We start from the raw sequence: 17651 nt of genomic DNA, 5'->3' as shown, positions 1-17651 counted from the left end.
ACACTAGTTCCATGCAAATGCTACAGTATGTATATAGAAATCTATAACATATGTATATATATATATGAGAAGGTCTTCAAAATGTATTCTTCATTGATTCCCTAAAATGTGGTGGAAATGGTCTGGTCATAGGCCCCTCACTAACCATAATGCACTTGAGCAGGTTTAACTGATTGCCTCAACATTTCAAACAGTCAGTCAATCTCCAAATGCACCGGGTTTATTAAGAGGTGTGCCTTTAATTAAATTGGGTGCAATTTAATTGGTGCCATTTCATTGGCGCAAAATACACCATTATTCATAAATATGGGCCATTATATTTACTCAGAACTTATGTTTTGCATTTCTTTTTCTTTTTAACAAGCCCTGTACTTAATCTGTAATCTTTTGCTGTCTTTGACTTTGGAGTTATGGGCCCTTTCTGGCCATTGACCTTCAAGAATTGTATTGATGCCCCAATTGTCATTTGACCTCTGATCATAAAGTTGATTTAATATAAATCTTCGATGAACCAATTCTCGACATGTCTATGCAGTCAGGTTTCCTGCATATCCATAGAATCACTGCATAGATGCATATGTGTAAATAAACACACAGACATCCATGTATTGTGAATGATTCCTGAGATGTCAGCCTGGGAACCTCAGTCAAACAGAGAGTTAATTATAAAGTTTATGCATTCTCTATTCTGTGGCTAATTAACTATGCTTATTAATGTGTTGTAGAAAATATATATACGGGTTATGAACTTTCAATTAAGAATGATATCTACACTAAAAAGTTTTTCATGTCTAGATGTTATAAATTCTATTCCACCGTTTCCTTTATATCTGCATCTCAAGAAAGTAGACGACAACCAATATGGCACTATTATAGTATATCTAGATATAAATAATAATAAAAAAATATATATACATATATATATAGATATAAATATATATATAGACTTAGATAGATAGATAGATAGATAGATAGATAGATAGATAGATAGATAGATAGATAGATAGATGGATGGATGGATGGATGGATGGATGGATGGATGGATGGATGGATGGATGGATGGATGGATAGATAGATAGATAGATAGATAGATAGATAGATAGATAGATAGATAGATAGATAGAGAGATAGAACAGTATATATACACATAATGCTTTAGTTTTCTTTTTAACAATCTACAAAATACATAGTGAATGAACGGAAAGTAAATCTATGTCACTATACACTTGTGCACAGTTTTCGATGGAACCTGGCAGGGAAGTTGTTCCAAACATCTTGGAGAACTAACCACAGATCTTCTGTGGATGTAGGCTTTCTAAAATCCTTCTCTCTCTTTATGTAATCCCAGACAGACTCGATGATGTTGAGATCAGGAATCTGTGGGGGCTATATCATCACTTCCAGGGCTTCTTGTTCTTTTTTCACGCTGAAGATAATTCTTAATTCTTAACATATTGGCTGTATGTTTGGGGCCATTGTCCTGCTGCAGAATAAATTTGGAGCCTTTCTGATGGTATTATATTATGGATAAGCATCTTCCTGTATTTCTCAGCATCAAGATCACCATTAAGCCTGACCAAATCCCCAACTCCATTTGCTGAATTGCAGCCCCGAACCTCCACCATGCTTCACTTTTGCCTGCAGACACTCATTATTGTACCGCTCTCCAGCCCTTCGGCGAACAAACTGACTTCTGCTACAGCCAAAAATGTAAATTTTTGACTCGTCAGACCATTGCCCCATCTGACATTTTTCTTATTTTCACCTTGTTTCCACGTCAACGGTATGGCTTTTTGGCCACAATTCTTCCATGAAAACCACTTCTGGCCTGACTTCTCCGAACAGTAGATGGGTGTACCTGTGTCCCACTGGTTTCTGCCAGTTCTGAGCTGATGGCACTGCTAGACATCTTCTGATTTCGAAGGGAAGTAAGCATGATGTGTCTTTGATATGCTTCACTAAGTTTCCTTGGCCGACCACTGCATCTACGGTCCCCAGCATTGCCCATTTTATTTTTTTTAAAAGCTTGAACAGCACATCTTGAATCCCCAGGCTGCCTTGAATCCTTTGCCTGGGAGGGACCTTGCTGATGCAATATAACTACCTTGTGTCTTGTTGCTGTGTTCAATCTTGCCATGGTGGACCTGTGACATGAAACTGTCTTCCACAACCTCACCTTTGCAGCAGAGTTTGGCTGTTCCTCGCCTAGATTTAAGCCTCCTACATAGCTGTTTCTGTTACAGTTAATAACTGTGTTTCAATATACATGTGAAAATGATGATCATTATTACCTGTTTGGTATAATTGGTTAATCATACACCTGACTACAATCCAACAAAATCCATGACTTTGTGCAAGTGTACATAGAAGAATTGATGCTGTATAGAAGTCAAAGGGTGGTCACAACAAATATTGATTTGATTTAGATTTCCCTTCTGTTCATTTACTTTGTATAAAGTTAATTGATAAAAAAAAACTATTAACACTTTTATTTCTGAAAGCATTCTAACTTTGCAGAATTTTTCCACAGCTACCTAAAACGTATGCACAGTACTATATATATATATATATATATATATATATATATACAGCTTCCAGATGGTTGACATACACCATTTTACTGTAATCATGCATTTCCACATCCAGACTTCTTTTATTATTCATTATTATACATTTTATACATTTTCTCTTATTGAAGAGTTTTGTTAATAAAGCAGGTCACTCTATATCGTATTGAACATTTTACTCCAAATGAAGCTCTGCTGACCAGCTGCTTCAATCTTGGAATTATATAAATAAACCATTGTTTGTAATGGTTTAATTAGTAGAGCTTTTTTTAGTTTTATTGTTTTCCTTTTTTTTTTTTTTTTTTATATTTTTTTTAATAGTGACACATTTTCTGTTGCTTTTTCTTGAAATGCTAAGCAGAATATAGATAATTAGCAAATCTTCCTTCAAGATCTGGTATACACAGTAAACCATACGCTGTTGAACCAGCCTGGAAATCGACACCAAATTCCGCTATAAAATTTTGATGCAGATTTATCCATTTCAGGAATACAGCAGCAGATGCTGTGGGTTTAAAAACAAGCAGCATATGCAGATGTTTTTTTGTATTTAAATGGAATTTATTAAAGCCCCATTCACATATATTGTGCTATACTTTCTTGCAGAATTTAGGTGCGGATTCTGCAACCAAATTTCCACAACATATACATATCTAGTGAACCTGGCCGAAGGGAGTTTTCCAATAGTTTCAAAAACCTAAGTCTAAGTGCTAAAAATTAACAAATAGTCTCATATTCACCTTTCAAATCCCTGCACCAACAGTTTCCCAAGACTTTTATGGGTGACATAAGGGGCCTGCAGCCCACTCAATGAATGGCTGGGTAGGACCAATAGTTCACTTGCACACACCATGGGAAATGTAAGGAAATTCGCAAAACACTACTTTTGCTTCTGGTTATGATTTTTAATACTGGATAGCAAGACAAAAACAAAAACAGACAAATCCAACCCCTGAATGCATGGGGCACAAAATAGTCATACCTTCATACTGAGTTTTAAATATTTTAGTCTATTTTCTAATTTGCATAGGAACTATATAGAATACTACTGGACAAATATCAAGCAATAATATAAGTCATTGTAACACAATACATTAAATGTGTTAAGGCATGAAATAATTTTATAATAGTGGTAATATGATCCCCTTAGTTTAAAATTCAGAATAATCATATAGAATTTGTTTCTAAATTTTTTTTTGTTAAATGTCCAGAAAGTATTTTTGTCTTATTTAATTAAATATTTAAATGAACTAGAACAGCTGTAAAAATAAATCTGTAAACCAAGAAAGCAATTATTTGCTATTGTGTTGAGTGGATGAATGCAAAATTTGGAATATGAGAAGCAGTTATCTAATAGTCAAATAATTATTGAGTAAAACATGGTTGTGTATTGTCCTGAATACAGACTGAGGAAAATATAAGGCAACATTTCCATAATCAAATGAATCCTTCTTATATAATGTAGATTATTAATGCACAGCTCAGCAACAAATAATTAAACTTACATGTGCTTATTACCAGAGATGTGCAAAATTGTTTTCGTAACTCCCGACCATATAGTCAGGATGTGGCCGGGAAGGCAGAGGGAGCAGAAAAAGGTAGAACTGGGTTTAGTTGTTCTGGGTTTAGCGTTCTATAGATAGGTGCGGGTCCTAGAGATGGGACCCACATCTATGTGACATTTATGACATATCCTGTGGGAATATCATAAATGTTTCTAATGAGAAAACCCCTTTAAGGATAAGTAGTTGCAAACATGCTCTTCCATGTTGAATATTATGGTGAGCTGTATTTTGTCACCCAGTCACGAAAAACATGAATATAAGTATACACATACTATGCCTATTTTCTCCTCCCTATGCCTCCTCTCTCCATTTCTGACACTATGTCTGTTACTCTCATAATCTTAAACTGAAGCAAGAAACACAGCAGAACAACCAACAAATTTGTCCTGGGTGTGAGTAAGGCAAGCTCCTTTTGCGGTTTCTTTTCATAGTAATAGAGGGAGAAACCTGGACAAATATAACAATAATAACATGGCAAGACATGCAGTTAAAGGGGTTTTCCCATCTTGGACATTTATGGCAAGCTTGGCTGTTTTTGTAACTCCTGACTACCTCCTCAGGAAGTGGCCGAGAAGAAGCGGGAAAAAAGCAAGGTAGAGGGGGGTTCAGGGGGCCCTGTTCTATTGATAGGTGTGGGTCACAGAAGTGGGACCCACAGTTATCGGACACCGATGGCATATCCTGTGGATATGCCATAATTGTCCAAGATGGGAAAACCCCTTAAAGGCACAGTGCTTCAAAAAGCTGTGTACAGATAACTATAAGTAACTTTTAATGCTATACTTTAAGGGGTTGTCCAGGTTGGGGGCTGTATTTTATACGGATGACCTATCCACAGGTTAGGTCATCAATAAATGATTGGTGGGATCCCATTGGTGCAGGAAATGGAAGGTTTTGACCACTGTATAGCGGCCGTGCTGGGTTACTGCAGCTCTGCTCTTATTCATTTGAATAGTAGCAGGGCTGCTGTACTGCTGCACGGCCATTATACAGTGTTCAGAGCCTTCTGCTTCCGGCACCGACCCCTGCATAACTTACGGTGCCCGGAGGCAGCCGGAATGGCTGATTGGTGTGAGGTCTGGTTATCGGACCCCCACCAATCATATACTGGTGACCTATCCTGTGGATAGGTCATCAAAATAAAAAACAACCCTATACCCTGCAGGTATATAAAATATAAAGCTCTAGTTCATCAGTTTGACATTAAAAATATTTTATTGGAACTTAACTGGTTCAGGTCCAAGGTATTTTAAGCCTTCATCACCAGAAACAGTTTAGTCGTATGTGCTAGTAAAATGGCTATAACTTTTTTTATTTGTTCTTATTGCTCATGTTTTTATTTGTTGATTTCTCACAAGGGTCCCCGTTTCATAAGTATATATTGACAAAGGTTTATGGGCCAAGCCTGCTCAGGGCAAATGTGAACCTACTCTACAAAAAATGAAAATTAATGATCATTCTTTTACCTTACACCTGGATCTCACTGGTAACCAAAGTCCATGCCAGAATTAGAAAAACTTCTCAAATTATCATTTATTTGTCTCCTGAACCAGTGTTATATTAACATTTATACAAAAGGATTCAATTTAATTTCTAAACAAGAGATTGCTGTAGTGAGAGAAAGACCTGTGCAGCAGCAAATTTTTATTGATTTTTTTTCTATTAAAAGATTACAAACTAAGATGAAAGGTCTCAGCTTACATAGAAACACTTATCGCCCCAAAAAATAACAGTACCAACAAGGTACAATACATAAACTAGAACCGCTGACACTTCATTAGAGAGAACGTATGCAGAAACAGTGTAAGCAGAATATATTTGTAGTGACATCTAGGACAGAGGAGGCCATAAAGTTCCCGTTGTGGGAAGAAAGTGACGTTACTAGCATATGAGAGTGTGTTTATTTGACTCCCTGGGAGTGTGAAAGAGAAGACCAATGTTGTTGAAGGTGTGTAAGCCAAGTTAAAGTTTGTAAACTGCATCCAAGATTGCCAAATACTACTTTACCAATCAATTGTTTTATTGAATTGGGTTCAGTAGTCAACCAGTGTTAAGGAATATTCAGTCTGGTGGCCAATAATAGTTTCCTAAAGAGAATAGAAGATCTTTTTGGGGTATTATTTGGGGAAAAAAAGACAAAAAGCACAGTTCAAGAGAGACAGAGAAGTGTATGTGGCAAGCAGAGCTGAATCTACCAAAAATGTTAGTCCACCAGGTTTACTACAGGTCCAGATATGGTGGAATGTTCCTCTATCCCCAAGGCATTTCAAACACAAGTCATATTTATCCAAGGCAAATTTGGCTATTGTATCAGGGGTCTTATATCACCTAGTCAATATCTTATACCCATTCTCCTAACTCCTTACATATCTAGAGATTTTATGAGGAGCAAAGTTGGAGAGTAAGGCTAAATTCAAACGAGCGTGACAGATTTACGCACGTAAAAACGTGTGTAAATATGGTCTGTGTGTGTTGCGTTATGGCATCTGTGCTTTCCGAGTGCCATGTGGTTTTCACGCACTCGCAAAGCACATCCTTTTTTTCCAATGGAATTGATGAACAAATCACGCACAGCACACAGATGTGCATCCGTGTTCTGTGCGTGATTTTCCCGCACCCATTGACTTCAATGGACACGTAGGTGCGTGAAAACGCACCAATATAGGACATGCAGTGAGTTTCACGCAACGGACTCTCGCTGCGTGAAAACTCCTGCATGTATGAATGGCCTCATTGAAATCAATGGGTCCGTGTGATGTGCGTGATTTTCACGCACAGTACACGGACGAGTTTTACGCTCGTCTGAAGGAGCCCTAAAAGTTTTCTTCAAATCTATTTCCCATTGTCCTATATGTGCTAGTTGAGAAGAGGTATAGGAGATGAATAGTTTTGTATATATTTGCAAAATAATTTTCTCTCGGTGACAGGTGCGTGTCTAATGCTTTACACTTTTGTTTCACCCTGTAATATGCAGACTTTTGAGTGAAAACAAGTTTGCCAAAAGACAAAACTTACATTCAGTGCATAATTATAATATATTATTGTTATAATTATTATTAATAATAATAATAATAATAATAATAATAATAATAGCAACAATATAAATGTCTTACTAATAATTATATTAATAATAATAATACAAATAATCATATGCATGCTTTAATAATTGTTTCTTTTACAGGAAGAACCATTTGTAATGGTCTTAGAAAATGTACTGGGAAAGCCAAAGAAATACCAAGGATTTTCTATTGATGTCCTTGATGCCTTATCTAATTATTTGGGATTCAAGTATGAGATATACATTGCCCCAGATCACAAATATGGAAGTCCTCAAGGGGATGGTACCTGGAATGGGTTGATAGGAGAACTGCTGTTTAAGGTAAGTTAAAACAGGAAATAATAAGAAATATTTATACATATAATAATATGTACATTAACTATTCATGCATGGATAGGCAAATGCTAAATTATACTTTTGAAGCCACATGTATGCCACCACACTCAAACCATTATTTAGTAACATTGCACTTGATTTAGTTCATTATGTTATTCACAAGGTAACAAAGACATGGCCCATAGCTTATTTTCCTACTAGTCCATTATGTTTTCTAGTGATGCAGGAAACACTTCAAATGTAACAATAATAAGGGCCTTTATAGAATGCTTGAGTTTCCTTTTCTTGCGAGACACCACTTTCATATCCATCTATATTGGTAATGGGTTTACCACAGATGCTATATGGAGTCAATTGTACTATTGATGTAATAATATATATATATATATATATATATATATATATATATTATTAAAAAAATAGGCAGCACTCCGTAGTATTGTGAAAAAAATGTGGGTACTTTATTGCCCCATGTGCAAACTTTCAGCTCTGTCCTCTAGAGCCTTTCTCAGGCCCCTTGAGAGAGGCTCTAGAGGACAGAGCTGAAACGTTGCACATGGGGCAATAAAGTACCCACATTTTTTTCACAATAGTACGTAGTGCTGCCTATTATTTGAATATTGTATAGCTGGGATCCTGGTTTGTTCCCTAGGGCTTGCACCCACACTTTACCGGTGCTGCTGGATTTGTTTTTTCTTGTCTACATATATATATATATATATATATATATCTAGATATATATGCATGTATATATATATATATATATATATATATATATATATATATATACATAGATTAATATATATATATATATATATATATATATATATATATATATATATACTGTATGTTTGCTATATATATATATATATATATATATCACTGTGAACAACATAACCTTCCCCCTGTTAAGCAATTAAATGTGTTGGTGTAAGGACATGTCGTGATTTTTTCTTATATAGATAGATAGATAGATAGATAGATAGATAGATAGATAGATAGATAGATAGATATGTATATATATATATATATATATATATATATATAGATAGATAGATATCTATATATTAGTCCTTCTCAATGAATTAGAATATCATCAAAAAGTTAATTTATTTCAGTAATGCAATTCAAAAAGTGAAGCTCATATATTATATAGATTCATTACACACAGAGTGATCTATTTCCAGCATTTTTTTTCTTTTACTGTTGATGAACATGGCTAACAGTTAATGAAAACCCAACATTTAGTGTCTCAGGAAATTGGAACATTAAATAAGCCCAATTTTAAAAATGATTTTTAATACCTAAATGTTGGCCTACTGAAAAGTATGTCCAGTATATGCACTCAATACTTGGTCGGGGCTCCTTTTGCGTGAATTACTGCATCAATGCAGCGTGGCATGGCGGCGATCAGCCTGTGGCACTGCTGAGGTGTTATGGAAGCCCAGGTTGCTTTGATAGCGGCCTTCAGATCGTTGGCATTGTTGGGTCTGGTGTCTCATCTTCCCTCTTGACAATACCCCATAGATTCTCTATGGGGTTTAGGTCAGGTGAGTTTGCTAGCCAATCAAGCACAGTGAAATTTATTAAACCAGGTATTGGTACTTTTGGCAGTGTGGACAGGTGCCAAGTCCTGCTGGAAAATGAAATCAGCATCTCCATAAAGCTTGTCAGCAGATGGAAGCATGAAGTGTTCTAAAATGTCCTGGTAGACGGTTGTGCTGACTCTGGACTTGATATAACACAGTGGACCAACACCAGCAGATGATATGGCTTCCCAAACCATCACTGACTGTGGAAACTTCACACTGGACCGCAAGCAACTTGGATTTATGCCTCTCCGCTCGTCCTCCAGACTCTGGGATGTTGATTTCCAAATGAAATGCAAAATTTACTTTCATCTGAAAACAGGACTTTGGACCACTGAGCAACAGACCAGTCCTTTTTCTCCTTAGCCCAGGTAAGATGATTCTGACGTTGTCTCAAGGAATGCGACAGTTGTAGCCCATGTCCTGGATACGTCTGTGGGTCTTGAAGCGCTGACTCCAGTCCACTCCTTGTATTTTCCCCCAGATTCTTGAAGGCCTTTTCTTGACAATCCTTTTAAAGCTGCAGTTATCCCTGTTGCTTGTGCACCTTTTTCTACCACACTTTTTCCTTCCTTTCAACTTTCCATTAATATGCTTGGATACAGCACTCTGTGAACAGTCAGCTTCTTTAGCAATGTCCTTTTGTGGCTTACCCTCCTTGTGAAGGGTGTCAATGACTGTCTTCTGGACAACTGTCAAGTCAGCAGTTTTCCCCATGATTGTGTAGCCTACTGAACCAGACTGTTAGACCATTTAAAGGCTTAGGAAACCTTTGCAGGTGTTTTGTGTTGATTGGCTGATTAGAGTGTGACACCATGAGTCTACAATCTTCAACTTTTACCCAATATTCAAATTTTCAGAGAGCCTAAATGTTTTTATTAACTGTTAGCCATAATCATCAACATTAAAAGAAAAAAAAATGCTGGAAATAGATCACTCTGTGTGTAATGAATCTATATAATACATGAGTTTCACTTTTTTAATTGAATTACTGAAACAAATGTACTTTTTGATGATATTCTAATTCATTAAGAAGGGCTAGTGTATGTATATATATATTCATATGTTTAAAATTTTAAATGATCACTTTCTAACCTTATAATGACATAACAAACCTCTTGCTGTCGCTTTAAGCACCAATTAAAAGATGTCCCAACACCTTATTGAATCTCCAAATTCTATCTTATAACCTATTATTAATTGCTTATTATTGATTAAACTTTAGTGTTTAGTTTTGTTCAATTCTCCTATTCCAAAAAGGGATCATTAGCAGTTATATAATGTTGTTCTTGTTTTCATTGATGCATAACTGATAGATAGTGATGTATAGTGCATCAGTTACCAAGCCACTACCGTGTTAAAAGTCCTTAATTGAGACAGGTCTGATTGGCTCATAGAAGGAGAGCTATAATAATAATATTAGACATTTTTCATAAGAAGAGCAGAATTATAAAACACAAGTGAGAGCTAAATGCATGAAATATATATCAATATTGTTTGGATTTTAATGGTGTACCTTGACGATGTCAATACTACAGTAAGTTCCGCTCTGGTCCTCCATATTTTCCCTGACATTAGTTTCATTCCTGACATGTTCTGGATATAATAAATTATATGTAAGAAGAAATAGGTAAAATAAATCCTTTCTTCAAGTAGCATCTAATATTTATTAACCGAAGCAATGAAAAAATAGAGTTGCAGACCCAAGGTCACAGTTTCATTTACAAGCAAAAGGTAGAAGTGATTAAAAAATGCAACATTCAAAGACACTGTGAAGTGAACAGTGTTGACAAATGGGATCGGAAAATAGGAAGGTCATAATAAAAAAAAAATACATTTTCAGAATTAACACTGTCCTTGAAACTGCATAAATCAATAATAACCAGACTTGTCCATAGGATTCCTCTATTGATCCTATTAATGTGATATATGTATGAATCCCTTGTATGCCCTTCAACACTGCTGCTGAAAATGTATACAAGATTTATTGTTTAGAATTTCCTGCAATTAGCATGTCATACCAAGTATTAAAGGGAAGGGAAAGAGAAAGATGTGGTCTAAACTAAATGGTAAAAAAAAAAATTAGCTTTATTAGGTATGCATAAAATAATTGTTAAAAGTCCATTGGTGCAAACGGTATATGTGAGTGACCCCCCAACTCACATACCTGGGCCTGAATAGGAAATAGATATTGTATGAAAGATGCCACTATTGTAATATCAAATAATTGCACTACCGCTGTTAAGCACTAGGTGGCATGTGTCACTGCACTAAACTGAGAAAATAGCTCCCGATAAGACAATGGAATCAGTGATGATATGGACCAATAGATCAGCTAGTAAGGCTAGCCCGTGCTGGAGGGTGTACCGATACCAACGGGCAGCTGAGGAGACCGGTGTGGCCCACCACAGGTATTGATTGATTATTGAATTATTGGCCGCATTCACACACAACGTTGTGCTGCGTTATAAATCGGCAGCTATCTGGACTTGATTGGAGTGAGTGTGATGTAGGTGATTCCACTGTAAGGGATATAAGGTATTTCCACTGATTCTAATTGTATTGTACACATTATTAGATTGTAAATAATTGAAGGAGTATATAGCTGCGCTGGTGTGACAGCCAGCAGCTGTGGAAAAGTTGGTAGATAGTATTGATACGAGCCGCGCTGTTAAAACAGCGAACAGCTAATAGGGTTCAGAATTGACCCTACATTAAGTGGGTGACCAGATGTAATCTGGCCACTTGCACATTCAGCGTTATTGTTACGTTTGTATTGGACAGATTGTGAGTGCAGGTAAACCTGACCGCCGCTGTCTGCCTTGAAAGCAGCGAGTTGGAAGGCGGCTGTGAGGTGTGTCGCTGTCAGCTGGATGTAAACCCAGACACGGTAAAGAGCAACCGTTCACTGGATTTAGTCTTATACTGGAGCGGTTAAGATAAATCCGCCCAGTAAACTCGGTGTGTGGATCGAGCTGATTAATAGAGCAGTGAGGGTTCGATTAATTAGACCCCACTGGCTCGCTACGCCTCACCTATGGTCAGACTCGAGGAAAATAAATTGCAACCTCGGGGAGACTGTGCCTGGAGTTACCAGCCGTCAGACCGTATCATGGTGAAAGGTGAGGGAGATAACCCAGCTGATCTGAGTAGGACAGCGAGACACGCTAGTGGTATAGCGCAGTGAGACAGCTGACAACTGTCAGACGTATTGTGTGGCGTGATCTATTGAGAGCTGAACAGGGACAGCTCTGGCCATGTGTAAGCACCAAGGATAATAGATTAAAAACCCGACGCGCGTTTCGCCAGCATTCTGGCTTATTAGCAGGACACCATGACTGCAAAAGACAATCCATTTTATTTATTTTTTAAATTTATAATAAAATTAAAATGACAGTTTTTTTAGAAAGTAAAAATTCATTATTTATCCTCCTTATCTCTTTCTTTTTCTATCAACCTGTCATAGTCTTTTGCAGTCATGGTGTCCTGCTAATAATTTTTGCAATTTCTCGTAATAATTTATAGAGAATCCTACCCATATTATACCAGTCGAGACTGAGGTCTCTGATTGGTCTCTGAGACTGTCAATCAGGAAGGACCCTATTTATAGGGCACTTCAATGGCGGCCTCCCACCCCTGGAAGAAGCCAGAATGCTGGCGAAACGCGCGTCGGGTTTTTAATCTATTATCCTTGGTGCTTACACATGGCCAGAGCTGTCCCTGTTCAGCTCTCAATAGATCACGCCACACAATACGTCTGACAGTTGTCAGCTGTCTCACTGCGCTATACCACTAGCGTGTCTCGCTGTCCTACTCAGATCAGCTGGGTTATCTCCCTCACCTTTCACCATGATACGGTCTGACGGCTGGTAACTCCAGGCACAGTCTCCCCGAGGTTGCAATTTATTTTCCTCGAGTCTGACCATAGGTGAGGCGTAGCGAGCCAGTGGGGTCTAATTAATCGAACCCTCACTGCTCTATTAATCAGCTCGATCCACACACCGAGTTTACTGGGCGGATTTATCTTAACCGCTCCAGTATAAGACTAAATCCAGTGAACGGTTGCTCTTTACCGTGTCTGGGTTTACATCCAGCTGACAGCGACACACCTCACAGCCGCCTTCCAACTCGCTGCTTTCAAGGCAGACAGCGGCGGTCAGGTTTACCTGCACTCACAATCTGTCCAATACAAACGTAACAATAACGCTGAATGTGCAAGTGGCCAGATTACATCTGGTCACCCACTTAATGTAGGGTCAATTCTGAACCCTATTAGCTGTTCGCTGTTTTAACAGCGCGGCTCGTATCAATACTATCTACCAACTTTTCCACAGCTGCTGGCTGTCACACCAGCGCAGCTATATACTCCTTCAATTATTTACAATCTAATAATGTGTACAATACAATTAGAATCAGTGGAAATACCTTATATCCCTTACAGTGGAATCACCTACATCACACTCACTCCAATCAAGTCCAGATAGCTGCCGATTTATAACGCAGCACAACGTTGTGTGTGAATGCGGCCAATAATTCAATAATCAATCAATACCTGTGGTGGGCCACACCGGTCTCCTCAGCTGCCCGTTGGTATCGGTACACCCTCCAGCACGGGCTAGCCTTACTAGCTGATCTATTGGTCCATATCATCACTGATTCCATTGTCTTATCGGGAGCTATTTTCTCAGTTTAGTGCAGTGACACATGCCACCTAGTGCTTAACAGCGGTAGTGCAATTATTTGATATTACAATAGTGGCATCTTTCATACAATATCTATTTCCTATTCAGGCCCAGGTATGTGAGTTGGGGGGTCACTCACATATACCGTTTGCACCAATGGACTTTTAACAATTATTTTATGCATACCTAATAAAGCTAATTTTTTTTTTTTACCATTTAGTTTAGACCACATCTTTCTCTTTCCCTTCCCTTTAATACTCAGCAATATACGGTGGTGTACACCCATGTGGTCTTTCTGACCTATTCTTTCTAGTGAGACAGGTGATCTTCACCAGTTACTGCATGTCATACCAAGCTATGCCATCAACAGCTAGGGCATTTTGTGCTTTTGTGCTTTTTCAGTGTCCATCATGACAAATCTCATTAAAGCTTTTTACACCTGAAAGTTCTTGAGGACTTGCGCATAGATTAGTGCCATTCTTCTTGTCCATGAACTTCTTGTAGTTCTGCAGTTTTACTTGCTCCATGGTTTGGGAGTCAAGGACTGCGGATGTGCTCAATTGTTCCATTATGGATAGTCCTCTTCTAAGACTACATTTTTTTTCAACTTATTCCCTATGCTTTAGTGGTAAGATGTATTGTACTGATAAACCTGTAAAGAATGTACTTGACTCTTGGTATGGATTTTATCCTTTATGGTTGTGGTTTATGTATTTTCGTTTCGACCCTACTTAGTAGGCTTCGCGTTTAAAGTTAATATCCACCTTTTATCATCATATATTTTTTAGGTCCAAGTTATGTGTTGAGGCAGGCAGCCAGAGTGCCATGTTTTAAACATATGTGTATGAATGGGATTTGGTGCTCTTTATCAGAAAAACAAAGATTTATTAAAAAATCGATCAGCACAGAAATTTCGACCTACTATATTTTCATATAAAAATTAAAGCAATATGGTGTTTAAGGGGGGCACTTTAACCTTCTTAAGATGGCCATAAACAAAGGATACATATAGGATAGATATTAACCCCAAATCCCTCATATGCATTGAAGAGTTAGTGTGAATTATAAAATGAGTGGAAACTACAACGTGATATAAAATAATAGTAAACATCCAACTTTTCAGATCCTCTTTTCTCCAGATAGAATCACATATTTTGGCGTTTTACAGATCCCACAGACCATAAACTGTCAGCGCATCCCATTGAAATCATTGAGATCTACAAGCTAACAAATCTAATGTCTAACAGTCTTAAATGGAAACAAACTTTTCAAACAACTTATGGTAATTTAAAATATACATGATCAAATTTGTCATTTATTTACTGTTAAAATTTAGTTGCTTTATCCATGCAAATTTTGTGTGAAGTTACTACCACTAGGTGTCTACCTTCCTATAATCTGCTGTCCAGTCCCCTGTTAAAGGGAAGGTGTCATGAAAAAATTATTTTTTTGATGATATTGCTTTTAATATGATATTTACATAAACTATATTTATTTGTATTCTTGTGTTCTACTTTTTTACTTACTTTTACTTCTCTATGGGGGCTGCCATTTTTTTTCATCTCTGTATGTGTCGATTAACGACACATACAGAGATGGAATACGGCACATACAACCCCATAGAGAATGCGAACAGGAGCCGTTCCATTCTCTGCAGCGTACGCCGTCTGTGTGGGAATGGTGCATGCGCCGCTCCCACACAGACCGAAATGAAGCTCGTTCGCAGAGCGAAATCCAGCGCCATTTTCTTGTGGACCGGAAGCCTCGGCCGGACAGTAAGATGACGACTTCCGGCCGTGGCTTCCGGCCATATGTTCAAGGAAGTGAAGGCGCAAGGAAAAGGAGCGGAGGCGGCAGCAGCGGCAGGAGCAGGTAGTTTATGTTCGTGTATGTGATGTGTGTATTATGTTTGTGTATGTTAGTGTTATACTGCCTGCTGAGCCCTGTATCTAATCCTCCTACACTGTGCAGTCGCTCAGAAAATGGCAGCACACAGTGTAGGAGGTTTGAAGATTCAAACCCCTCCTTTTCCTGGCACTAGCCAGAATAAGGGAGGGGGGATTGTGTGAGGACACTAGAGAGAGTGTGTCTATCCCAAATTTGCAGCATAAAGCAATGAGGTTGCTTTACCACATTGCCCATGCTGCAATTTTGGGAATTGCTCCCTCTAGTGACCAGCACATAGAAATGTTATAAATTAGAATCTAATTTATAATATTTCCTGACTTGTGAAAAGATTTTAAAAATTAAATAAAACAATGTGTAATCACTTAAATATTAATTGTTTAACTAAAAAAAAAAAAAAATTATAGCGACACATTCCCTTTAACAAGAAAAGTCCATCCCTGGCTACAGAGCAGACTTGATGGACAGCAAAAGATTGGGGTGTGTCTCTTCACTGAAGTCTATGGAGAGGGGAGGAGAGAGGAGGAAGAGGGAGCAGAGAGAGAGAGTAAATCAGACATGGATATGCTGCATACAAGTCTATGGAAAGGGGAGGGGGAGTGGGAGGAGGAAGAAGGAGCAGAGTGAGAAAGACAAAAGCTGCTGGTAAGATTTCCATGTCACACCAGTGCTGTATTCTCAGATACACTGATCTTTACTACTGTATAATCTCCCCAATGCTGGTGCAGCTTCTATACATGTGATAGATAGAGATATAATAGCAGGATGTTCTGTGTATAGAAGACATGATATCAGTTAGGCTCCACCCACTAGCTCAGAGACAACAGAGAATTAGAGATAGAGCCTGCAAGTATGCTTTAACTCTGTGTCCGAATTCTAGTGAATTTACAATAAATGGCAAGGAATGCAGTGATCTGAGTATGAGATGTGCTTAGAAGTTATTGACAGTGTCACTTTAGATGACTTATATTAATGCATACAATTGTATATATATATATATATACACACATATATATATATATATATATATACATATATATATATATATATGTACACACACCGTATTTTTCTGACTATAAGACACACTTTTTAGCAACAATGAATCTTGCTAAAAAGCCCTGCGTCTTATAGTCTGCCGTCAAGGGGCCCAGCTGCGCCAAATCCCCTGACCGCTACCATAACCCCTTCCCGACCCATGATGTGCCGGCACATCATGGAGCGGGGGGTTGATGTTTGGAGCGGGCCCACGCGTTGCTCGATACACTGCAAGTGTCAGCTGTGTTTTACAGCCGACATGCTGCTCTAACGGCCAGGAACAGTGATCGCGCTGTTCCTGGCCATTTAACTAGGGAAATTTATGACATAGCCACAGGATATTTAATAAATGTCAGATATATGGGGGTCCCACCTCTGGAACCTGCACCTATCTCTAGAACGGGGCCCCCTAAACCCCGTTCTAGCTTTTTGTGCTCACGTTGCCTCCGCAAGTTACGCTGTTTTCATAACTCCTGAGCATGTCCCGACCATGTAATCAGGAAGTAGCCGGGACTCAGCGTGAGCACAAAAAGCTAGAATATGGTTTAGGGGGCCCCATTCTATAGATAGGTGCGGGTCCCAGAGGCGGGACATGCATCTATCTCATATTTATGACATGTCCTGGGGAAATAAAAAAATGGAGTTTTAAAGCAGCACAGGTCCCAATAGCTGGAGCAGTGTCACGCTGTCAAGTCAGACAAATCCAATCTGGCATGATGTAATCCTCAAGGTAAAGTAGTTGGATAACAGCACACGTCTCCAGGTGTTGAATCAAAGATATATATTTATTGTCAAAACATCCAGCAAAAATTGGCAATGTTTCGACCCATAGTGAGTGAAGGGTCTTTCTCAAGCCTGTGGATTTGTCATAAATGTCCCTCATGGGAAAACCCCTTGCCGCGGTCATAAGCGAC

The 17651-nt window shown here is 38.2% G+C and overlaps 1 protein-coding gene across 1 annotated transcript in view; it reads left to right on the top strand.

The window, feature by feature from the left end:
- GRID2 (glutamate ionotropic receptor delta type subunit 2) overlaps positions 1–17651 on the top strand; it is a 1233941-nt gene that overhangs the window by 908838 nt on the left and 307452 nt on the right. Inside the window, exon 10 of the mRNA XM_075860662.1 lies at positions 7314–7511. Within this exon, the coding sequence (XP_075716777.1) occupies positions 7314–7511 (198 nt within the window). The remainder of the gene's footprint in view (positions 1–7313; positions 7512–17651) is intronic.

The sequence above is a fragment of the Rhinoderma darwinii genome, chromosome 1 (assembly GCF_050947455.1).
Source record: "Rhinoderma darwinii isolate aRhiDar2 chromosome 1, aRhiDar2.hap1, whole genome shotgun sequence".
NCBI classification, from domain to species: domain Eukaryota; kingdom Metazoa; phylum Chordata; class Amphibia; order Anura; family Rhinodermatidae; genus Rhinoderma; species Rhinoderma darwinii.
This window is presented reverse-complemented; position numbering and strand designations above follow the sequence as displayed.